The sequence below is a fragment of the Pan troglodytes genome, chromosome 21 (assembly GCF_028858775.2).
Source record: "Pan troglodytes isolate AG18354 chromosome 21, NHGRI_mPanTro3-v2.0_pri, whole genome shotgun sequence".
NCBI classification, from domain to species: domain Eukaryota; kingdom Metazoa; phylum Chordata; class Mammalia; order Primates; family Hominidae; genus Pan; species Pan troglodytes.
This window is the reverse complement of record NC_072419.2, coordinates 14474256-14485888: the sequence shown is the minus strand read 5'-3', so window position 1 is coordinate 14485888 and position 11633 is coordinate 14474256. Positions and strand designations below refer to the sequence as shown.

The window sequence follows — 11633 nt, the reverse complement described above, 5'->3', positions numbered from 1 at the left end:
TGGATGCCCCGTTCAGTTCATAAGCTCTTGTTTATATGATTTGTGCATGATCCAAATGTGGAAAGAAAATGAGTGGGCAGCCTATTCTGGGTATCAAGCAAAGAGCACAGGCACAGACCATGTGCAAGAAGCAGCCTTAGGCAAAACTGAACCAAGAGTGGTTTCACACAGGTATTCCTCTAAGTCTTTAATTTTTTACTTATTCCTTTCCCCTTTTTAATGTGATAGACACCTAATCACCTTCTGCTGCCTCCCCAACCTCAACTTCGGTGTTCTTTGGCAGATAGTGACTTCGGTGTTCTTTGGCAGATAGCCTACAAATGAAATTTCAAAGGCTAAGCATATAATGTTTGCTCACTTGATGTAAGCAACAGATAACTAAATCTGAACTTTGGCAAAAGTCTATTAATAATTGACAAATAACAGAACAGTGAGGATGTAGAAAGCAATACATTAAAAAAAAAAACAACAACAAACTCCATCTGGGATAGCAATAACCTGTGAAAATGCTCCCCCGGCTAATTTGTATCAATGATTATGAACAACATGCTAAATCAGTACTTCCAAAGTCTATATATGACTATTACAGGTCTGGGGCAAATGATGAAGAAACTTTGGCTGATAATATTGCAGCATTTTCCAGGTAAGAAAATTTATTTTTTAAAATCATGTTTTAAAATTACACAAAGACCGTACCAAAATAAGATCTCCTAGTTTTACGTTGGTGGTGTGTAATTATTTGTTCAGATTTGTGCTTAGTAGAGAGGGGAAAGTTCTTGGGGCTGTAAGAAATCTTGGGCCTTTAAATTGTTAAAAAATATTCCAAGCCTGTGAATCTTGAGGAACTGACTGCAAAAGCCAAACCTATGTTACTTCACTTGGAAATATGACAACAATTAATTTAACTACATATAAAAATAGCGATAAATTCGGATGACTTTTCTTTTTCTTAGTATGACAGTAAATGCTTATGTTCATGGTGTAGGAAACAGCATTAAATGCCAGATAACCATCTTATCCGGATGAACCAGACTGGATTGTTGGCTCAAATGTTCTCTTCCTGCTGGCTTTTCGTGTTATCATTCATTTTGATTACTGTTGTCTAAACTTTCACTTTAGATTTCAATTTGTCTATGCAGCACTAATCTTTCAACTTTGCTGTTTCATCTCTCCTTCAAAGCACTTCATCTCTCTTCCCAAATTAGTTTTCCTTTGGCTTTCATATTTCAAAGCACAAGATGGTGGGTGACATGGTTTATGTTTTCTGTTTGTAATAAAAACAAGAAATAAAATCATTTCAAAGGGTTTTTTTTATAGCAGTTACAAAAATGGTTTATTTGCTGGAGCAAGAGAGGAGCGCCTTCACTACACTACACTCAGTCTCATCCATCTAACATTATGGCTGTTAGTAAAGGCAATCAGTATTGTGGGTACTCATTGATGGTGATAAATTAAAGACAAAAAGGCAGAAAATATGCAGGGGGAGAGAATCAGCCTTCCTCCCTGATTTATTCTTTAGTCTACAACAAAATCACTCAAAATCAGTTTTCCATATTTAAATTAGGAGAAATAAAATTATCCTGGCCAAGGTGGCCTCTGGTAGGCAGCACTGATTCACCCACAAATCCATGTAGAAGACTGAAAACGGCAATGGGGTGAAGGATACGGCCTCTCCCCAACCCTTTCAAGCCTTGACTTTGTCTCAGGTTTTGCCTGGAACCCCAATGAGCTCAACAAATGCCAGGGAAGTCATGGGAAGGGAAGTTGACTGAGAGTAGAGGGGCTTAAAGTTCTGCACCATTATTTACTATTTTGGACTCATTTAAAAGTTTCTGCTCTTGGAAGATGCCCCTTCTTGGGCCAATATTAACTTTGTCCACCAAAATTTGCCTATGAGTGGTCTCTTGAAAACACTTTAACCCAAATAGGTTATTACAACCAAGGAAATTTCAGACCCTTGACTGATTTATAGGGTTAGTGTCTCAGCATTGCTAGACCTCCAATGCTCAAGTGATTATTTATTTCATTTGTATACAGCCTTCCTCACTTCTTAATTCCCTTTGTCGCATGCTAACTAATTAACTAGAGCTAATTAGGAGTCTCCATGAGCTACACTGTGTACTACATGCAGAGGACAAAGCAGTGAGCCAGACAAAGTTCCTGTCCCTAGGAACTTACATTTCACTGGATGCATATCAGCCTCCATAATGCTGTTGGGTTGAATTGATGCAAAATGGGCCCAAAATAGTTGGCCAAGTGGAGGTTTCAGAGAGGATGCAAAGGGGTGCCCCAAAGCAGATGGATCACCTATGCAACCCTTTAAAGTGTAGAAACTTTGGGAGACATAGAAGGCTTGGTGACTTCTAAGTTGTGAACTGGAAAAGTGCCTCATGCCTTATGTGAATTACATGGTATTCAAGTGAGTATTCCCATCCTATGTGTGTACCGAGTAACTTAGGGATAGGACACAGATAATGAAAATGAATTTGCAGTGCCACCTTTTCCATGAACCTTGATCATTCTCTTTTGTTCAGCTTTAAATTAAAAAAAATATCGATCAACTTTCTTTGGAGGACAGCTGATGCTATTTTATTATCAACTAGTTGGGTTTTTATTGCAACACATTTTGCAATGTGTCCTCTTTTGCTGTGTGACTCGCTAGGTGACCCTTGATTCCTCACACTGCATCATGTAGCTGGTCACGTGAAACTAAGAATAGAAATTCTGCCACGGTTGTGGAGACTTTGGGTTGATGGCATGAAGGAAATCAACCTGAAATTTCACATTCTGATTCTAATGAAAAGTTTAAAACAATCAAACCTCAGATAACCCATTGTGATACAAAGCCAGAGTATTTCAAACACATTTACGAAATTTATACACCTCCCCATCTCACAAGTACAACAAAAGGTCATTCACAGTGACAGCTTTTATTTCTCTGTACTCAGCTCTGATGATCACATTTTGGAGTTCTGGGGACATGGACCACTCATGTGACCCAGCAGTTGCTTGGAGATATTTTTGGGTAAGACTTGAGACTAATATTACTGTGGCAATAGAAAAAAATGTTTAAGAGGACAAGTAAATGGAACCACCCAGAAGAACAAAATTTCTTATGGTAGTTATAACAAAACAGGGCAAATGTCAACTTGCTACATTTTGCATGGCTGGAATAGATTGGGATTAATTCAACGAAGAACAGTAATTTGTTTCTCTTACACATTTATTCAAAGTAGCCTTCTCAACTATGGACTTCACATTGTTGTAGCTTTTTTTCTGAAATTATCAATGATGGAAGATGATTAAACAATTTGGACACTTAGAAGCCCTCATGATTTCAGAAAAAGAAACTCTTTTCTGCTGCGTTACCTATTGAGACTGAAGATTGCATCATTTTCTTTTAAATAACAGACGGGTAAAAGTGATGTCACTCTCTCACTTTAATATTTGAGAAGTGATATAAACTCACCAGTGACATTGTGTTCTCATAGGCATAAATGTCACAAAATAATTTATCTAGTATCCACAATAGGTGAATAAGGTGTTTTTGCTTTATATATTTTAACTGTTTAGAGTAAAAAATTAATGTGGAGAAAATTGGAATGCAGTATTATAGGATTACACAACTTACAAAACATGAATCCACTATGTCCAGTTAGTGTGATTCAGAAACAGCATACAGTTATAAAGCTGGGTGAGGCATGGGTGTCTTCCTTCAACAGGGCAGCTACTTTGTGAGGAGTGTATGTATCATTTGATTTTTTTATAAGTTAAATTTGAGGCCCTTGTTAGATGTGAGGGGTGGGCCAAAATTCCTGTGAACAGATTCTCACCTTTACCCCACTTCCTTTACTCTGGCATCTCATTTTCTATCCTTTGAAAACGGTTTATTGTTCAATTGGTTCAACTGTTTGCCAGTTGAACCAATTCTTTTTCCAAAGTGGAGGCCCAGGAGAGCACAGCCCGAGAATATAGTGAGGTGCTGTTTTATGTATGATTGTGGGAAATTTACTTAAATTTGGGGTGGGGTTGGGCAAGGCTTGGAAAGCTAGTGAGCTATCTGACATAGTTGTTGTTACTACTATTTGAAAAATATCAAAACATGGAGGACTCTTTAGATAACATGCATGTTCCCATTCCATTGATTTTATCTAATTTTACGTAGCAATTACGTTTTGTGCATTGGTTGACAAGCCTCTGTATTATCCTCAGAACAGAAAATACTGTTTAAGGGAAATTAAGAGCCCACAGTTACTAAAGTGACTGCGCCACCAAGTGGACAAGTGTAAAGCCACTGTCTGGAGATGGAAGGATTTAGCCTTGCTTTATAAATGGGAATTTGACCTTTAAAAATGTCCCTTTTGGCACGCATGCGCGCGCGAACACACACAAACGCACACACACACACACACACACACACACGGCTGCTGCCCTGCAGATTTGCGTGTTCTTGTCATAAAGCTTTCATTGTTTCTCTAGCTCTAAGTAAATATTAATGCCTTCCAAGGCTGGCATGCCAATGGCTGCTATTAAGATCGTTTTCTCTCATTCTAATAACACACTTAGAGATGATTGGTAATAAAAACTCTCTTCAAGGCTTCTGCTTCTCCCCCTTCAAAATGGAGATCAAAGAATCATGCTGTGAGGGTCCGTCAAGAAGAAAAGACTTTCAGCAACAGAGCATGTGGTGTGACATAAAATAATGACAATTATAATGTTCAAAGGAATAGCATAGAAATCACACAGTAAAACTTCTTTATTATGCTTTTCAGGGACTGGATGTTTTTACTTTATTATGTGAGGAAGGGTTAGATTACAGACCCTTAGCTATTCCACAAAGCAATAGAAGGCAGAATTTCTTCTTCCGCTACAGGAAGCACGCTTCGATTAAGGGCTTTTTCTTTTTCTTCTTTTTTTTTCTTTAAGTTACTGCATTACTATACTATATCATACTTCACTATATTTACTAAAAAGTCATGCTGTTTCTGGAAGTAGAGTTACATCTAGGAAGTACTAGGTGAATGCTGGTTAGATATGCATGTGTGCCTAAACAACACGTTTATTATACTCATGCATACTAGAAATAGGGCTGTATTTTCTTCAATTTTGATCAGTACTAATGAGAATAATAAATCAAAACAAATAGGAGATATATATTTTGCCAGGAGGAAAGAGAACTAGTTCTTCTGTAAATTTTACTGGTGAATTTTTGGTTGCTGGTTTATTGGTAATTTTCATTCCAACACAGAAGAATCACAGAAACATTCATTTAAAATAATTTTCCGGAGTCAAAAACTTTTTAACACCCAAATTTCAGTTTTTGTCAAATAACATTTTTGAGAAAAGTGTTAAATTAAACTAATAAAAAACCTTCCCTCATCATTAGACTTTAATGAATATAGCATATAGCTCAATAATTCTGAAGAAACCAAATTATAATTTTAAAAGTAATTGCCTGAAGCTGCTGTTTATCACATAAAAATAAGACAAACTAGACATAGCATATCTTCTTAAACTCTAATCTAAACTCTATGCATTTGTATACCATCTTGATTTTCAAGATTGGGGAAGTGAAACAAAAACTATGTTCACACAAGAACCTGTACGTGAATGTTTGTAGTGGCTTTATTTAGAATTTCCCCCCAAACTGGAAGTATTCAAAATGTCTTTTAGCTTGGGAATGACTGGACAAATGATGGTACCCCTGTACGATGGAATATTATTCATCAACCAAAAGGAACAAACTATTGACACGTACAACATCATGAGAAAATCTCTAATGCGTTATGTTAAGTGAAAGAAGCCAAACTCAAAAGGCTACATACTGAATGATTTTGTTTACATGATATTCTTGCAAAGCAAAATTATCAGGACAAAGAAAAAATGCATCAGTGGTTGTCAGGGGATTGAACTGGGGAGAGTTTCGCTGCAAAAGAAAATGGGGATTTTTTTGGGAATGATTGAACTTTTTCTAGATCTTGATTGTCATGGCAGTTACACCACTGTATGCATTTGTCAAAATTCACAAAACTGCAGACTAAAATGAATGAATACTATTATATATTAGTTATACTTTAATAAATAATTGCTTGGGAAATTCATTATCCTCTAATTGTTAACTTTCTAACCAAACAAACAGTAAAATTGCCTCTTTTCCATTAGCTTTATGAAATCATTTGCTTGTTTGGAAAAAATCCAATTATATTTTTTCTTTTAACTAAAATGTAATGTCAAAGTTTTGGTTATGATTTTGAAACTCTAAAGCCTTTTATTTTATTTTATTTTTTAATTCTAGATGGAAGCTGTATCCAAGGATGCTCCGGAATGTTGCTGAAACAGATCTGTCGACTTCTGTTTTAGGACAGAGGGTCAGCATGCCAATATGTGTGGGGGCTACGGCCATGCAGCGCATGGCTCATGTGGACGGCGAGCTTGCCACTGTGAGAGGTAGGAGGAAGATCGTCAACACAGGGACAGAAGGAGGCTAACGTTTATCGACTTCCTTCTCTGAATGCACCAAGCAAATATGTTCCTTGATGTTTTTACACTCAGAAACATTAAGCTCATGGACTCTATCATCAAAATACTTGTTCTTGCATGTCCTGCTCCTCTTCTTTCCAGCTGTGTGACTGGGCAAGATATCCTCTCTCTGCATTGGTTTCCTTGGCTGTAAAATAGGGACAAAAATTGTACCTGCCTCATTGGGTTATGGTGAGGATTGAATGAGTTCTGGTATACAAAGTTCATGGCAGAGAGTAGTGGCTCAGTAACTGTTGGTTATATTATGGGTATTAATAGTACTGTCTCAGGAAATGAATCTCTGACAGGTAGACTCGCCCAAAGTCACAGCTAGGTAGTTACAGAATTGGAATTCAGCCCTGTGGCTACCTTATCTCAAAATCCGCCTGCTTCCCCAAAACCAAAGTGGTTCTCACAGCCAAATTGCAAATGGAGCAACGTGGTTGGTTGTGTTTTCTTCCGTGGTTTTGGATCATGATTCTTTTTTATGGATGAGTTATATTCCCAATAGAGCAGTTCCAGCTGTCTTAGGAGGGAGTGATGAGAAAATCAAATATGATGTAAAGAAATCTCTTATTAGGGCTAATTTATTAACTTTCCAGTTCTCTAGCAACTGTGAACATTTGAAAGGCTGTGCAGAGTAAAAAATCTCCCCAAATTGTGCTCCAGAAACTAATATAAAAGTTGGAAATTAATTCTTTTGATGCTAAGCAGAGCAGAAAAAGAACACGACTATATAATATTTTAAAACATTTTAGTTTTAAGAATTAAGCATCTTGTGAATTCACCTCCCTTCTTGAAATGTCTGACATAAAATTCTGTCAGGGATATCAGAATGGCACAATGAGGTTTTGCTGGACAGACTTAGCAGCTTCCTTAATTCTAGGACTACATACAAATAAGTGGCTTTGGGGCCTCAGCCTTTTGTCTATGGTAATCCTGAAACATAAGTAGAGAGAAGAAAAAAAAGGAAAATACTAAATGGGTAAATATCTATACAAAATCAAGATAATAAAGGCCCTTTCAGGCTTGAAGCTATAGGCAACAACCTTAGAACAAAAGAAAACAAATGAACACCAAAAAACTAAAACTTTAGTGCTCTTAAATCTCAATGAAAATAAAAAGTAAATGGTAAACTGAAAGAAATGGAAAAAAAATATGAGACTGTGAAGGGTTAATGTCCTTTCCACGTAAAAAGCCCTTATATTTGAAGAAGAAAATAATATATTGCTCAAAGGGAAAAAGAGAAATAAGTGAACAAAAGATATAAATAGGAAATTTACAAATGGAGACATAAAAGTGACCAATAAACATATGAAAAATATTCAATTTCATTAATAAGCAAAGACATGGAAATTATGACCATCTATTTTATTTTCCGTATATCGAATTTATATTTTAAGATCAGGCAGTATGATTAGGTTAGGGAGAAAATGTGCATTTCAAACAGTGTTGAGAAAAGTATAAAGTGGAATAATCTTCCTAGAAAATAATCTGGCACTGTATATCAAAGCTCTAAAAATGTAAATTCCATGTGATGTTAAAAATTCTCTTCTAGGAATTCCAAGGAAATAATTATGATTTTTGAGGAAAAAAATCATTTCTGCAAGGATTTTCATGCTTCTTATTTTTAGCAGGAAAATAATTTGAAAAAAATACCCAAACATCTTATAATTGGAGATAGTTTGCAAAAAATATGATGCATAAAAATGACATCAAATTTAAAAATTATACTATAGGAAGAGTGCAATAATGTAGAATGATATTTTAATTTAAAATTGTGAGAAATCAGTTGCAAACAATAGTCAGGTCCTAAAATACATTTAGTTTCAAAGATCACAATTTACAAATGTTTATTTATAAGTGATGAGATTACTCCTGACTTTATACTCTTCTGATTTTTGGCTCAACCTTATAAACTCTTCTTTGAATTATTTTGTAAGGAGGAAATGATAACAATTAGATTTAAAAGAGTAGAGATAAAGGGACAAGGGACCATGAAGAGAATGGAAATAAAGAAAGGAAGCAGAGAAAGCAAAAAGCAGAGCTCACTTGGTAAGGCACCCTGGAGCCAGCAAATTATTTTTACCACATGTATTAGTTCCTTCTCACACTGATTTAAAGATACTCTTCGAGACTGGGTAATTTATTAAGGAAAGAGGTTTAACTGACTCACAGTTCTACATGGCTGGGGAGGCCTCAGGAAACTTACAATCATGGTGGAAGGCAAAGGGGAAGGAACGACCTTCTTCCCATGGTGGCAGGAGAGAGAAGTGCAAGCAGGGAAATGCCAGATAACTTATAAAACCATCTGATCTCATGAGAACTCACCCACTATCATGAGAACAGCATGGGGGAAACCACCCCCATGATCCAATCACCTCCCACTAGGTCTTTCCCTCAACACCTGGGATTATAATTCAAGATGAGATTTGGATGGAGAAACAAAGCCTAACCATACCAACACATATTGCTTTATTTGATATTTGACAGGTGTTTCTGTCCCTATTTTGTGGGCAAGTAGCTAAAGTTCCAGAGAAAACTGTTTTTCATAGCTCGTCAATGACAGACTTATTCTCCAAGTCACATTTGATGGTTCCAAGACCAGTCTTTATTCTTGGTGGAGTTGGGCTGAGAAGAAAGAGGAGAAGAAAGAAGAAAAGAAAGCTTCCTTAGAAACTATGATTTGACAGTGTAAGTAGGACTATTTCCTCCAGAAGTAACCATAAGAAGATATTAAATGCCTATTACAATCTTATCCCCTTAGGTTTATTTAACACTTATAAAGCAATTATCACGTTCCAGACACTATTTTAAGTATATTACGAGTATTATAGCATTGAAGGCTCAGAGCGGCCCAAATAAATAGATCATATTATTAAACCTATTTTACACAGGAGAAACTGAGGTACACGCCAGGTGAATAACCTTGCCTAGGGATGCACAATTCATAAGTGATAGAGATGGGATTCAGATAGAGGTATTCTGTCTCCAGAATCTGGGCTCCTCACCACTTTGCAAGAGCTTTAATTTCAGAAACTCCTATGAAGTGTCATGAGGAGAAGCCCATTATGATCCCCTAGAAGTAATTATAGTTTTAGGAGCATGCAAAGCAGACCCCTCAGGAAGATAAGTTACACAATAGACATTTGGATAAGGTGGATCCAGCAGAACAAAGAGAGGGTGGTGACATCGAGATTGCAGAGGAATTGGAGAAGGCAATGGAAGTGTACACATGTTGCCCTCAAAAACATAGGGTGCTCCATTGGGTTCCTATCAGGGCAGCAACATCAGAGTTTCTATTCTGTATTTATACTAGAAACCTCTCTCCAGGGTTTCTAAGTTTTCACCTATGTTTTAAAGACTATCTATAGGTTATTAGTCTATTTAATATTTAGGTGTATCCAGAAAGCTGATGGTCATCAGCTCATAGCAGGTGTTCTTTGGCTGGTGTGTTTACGTTGTGGGACAGTGGGTTACTTGCAAGGAAAGGATGAATGGCTGGAGTAGATGGTGCTTGTGCTCTGCATGTATTCCCTTCTTACTTCCCATTTCCATCAGACCTACCACTTTTTGCCTGACATTATCTGTTGCAACATGAGCCCATGGATAGGTGTGATTGAAGTAGGGGAATGGGAGAGAGGGTTCCCTAGCTAATGATGTACAGCAGTAGGTGGATAAATACCTCAGCTCTCTTTGCTCAGGTAACTGAAGCATTTTCTAATATGGTCACCCAGTGTTCCTTGGAAGGATTGAGTCCCAGTTGCCCACTGAGGTTGCCTGCCCATGAACACACCCTCTTTTACTGGCTTCCTTCCGATTCTTTCCTCACTTCCCCATTCCTTCAATTCATTGAGATCGTTTCCAAATAAGATGACTTGCTCTCACATCTCTGTGTCATTTTTGGCTTCTTGAAGTATGCAAACCAGGATAATAGCTAACTGAAGGCTATAGATAGCCACAGGCAAATTTAAGTAACAGTGTAAGAATATTCATACTTGGCATAGATTTATTTATAAACACTCAGAAAATTCACATGGAATTATGAAGTTATTATTGTATTTATTCCATCATTCCCAGAAAGAATATGGAAATCCTCTCAAGCAAGCCAGTCCTTGGGAATATTGGGAAATCTATGCAATTTGTTGTGGAGTATTTTTTTTTTGTTACCCTTCTAAATATCTGGCCGCTAAGCATTCCTGTCTCCAGGGACTTAGACCCTAGCAAGGAAGAGAAGTTGGGGCCAGGTTCAGAAAACAGGGGTTAGTTATCAATCTCCCTGGAGAAGTGTCCCCCTCAGCATGGTCAGTGAGAGTAAGTGAAACCCATTGGTGCCCACAGGCAATGGTCTGGTCTGAGTAATTAGAATGGGCCTCCAGAAAGTTCTGGGAATTGCTATGGTGCCATAGTCTCATTTCCCCCGTTGACTCTCCAGATTTATTCAGAGTCCAACCTCAAGGGCCTTTCTGCCCTTCCTCTCACAACTGTGGGATAATAATAATCCACCTTATTAACTAGGACCAAGAACTGAACTCAACTCTCTTTTTTTGAGACAGAGTCTTGCTCTGTCACCAGACTGGAGTGCAGCGGCGCTATCTCAGCTCACTGCAACCTCTGCCTCCCAGGTTCAAGCGATTCCCCTGCCTCAGCCTCCTGGGTAGCTAGGACTATAGGCACGCACTGCGACGGCTGGCTAATTTTTTGTATTTTAGTATAGACAGGGTTTCACCATGTTGGCCAGGATGGTCTTGATCTCCTGACCTCATGATCTGCCTGCCTTGGCCTCCCAAAGTGCTGGGATTACATGCGTGAGCCACTGCGCCCTGTCTGAACTCTACTTTTTTACACTGCTGCATGTTTGTAGAGTGACCAATGAAGCTATACTTTTTTCATTTTCAAAATGATGATGAATACAAGGTTATCAAATAAAACACAGAGGGCCCATTATGTTTGAATTTCAGATAAACAACAAATCATAGGTGTCCTGTATGTTTGCTCAATCTGGCAACCCTAGATGAATAAGAGCTCTCACCTGAGGATTTCTTGTGAGGATTCATGAAATAAATGCTAGAAATGCTTACACACTATCTTTATTTGCCCCTCAGAGCCCAAAG

General features: G+C 37.6%; 1 protein-coding gene across 1 annotated transcript in view; it reads left to right on the top strand.

Moving 5' to 3' along the window:
- The first annotated feature begins 418 nt into the window (after positions 1-418).
- HAO1 (hydroxyacid oxidase 1) overlaps positions 419-11633 on the top strand; it is a 57526-nt gene continuing 46311 nt past the window's right edge. Inside the window, exons 1-2 of the mRNA XM_001167611.6 lie at positions 419-643; positions 6296-6447. Of these exons, the coding sequence (XP_001167611.1) occupies positions 507-643; positions 6296-6447 (289 nt within the window). The 5' untranslated portion in view covers positions 419-506. The remainder of the gene's footprint in view (positions 644-6295; positions 6448-11633) is intronic.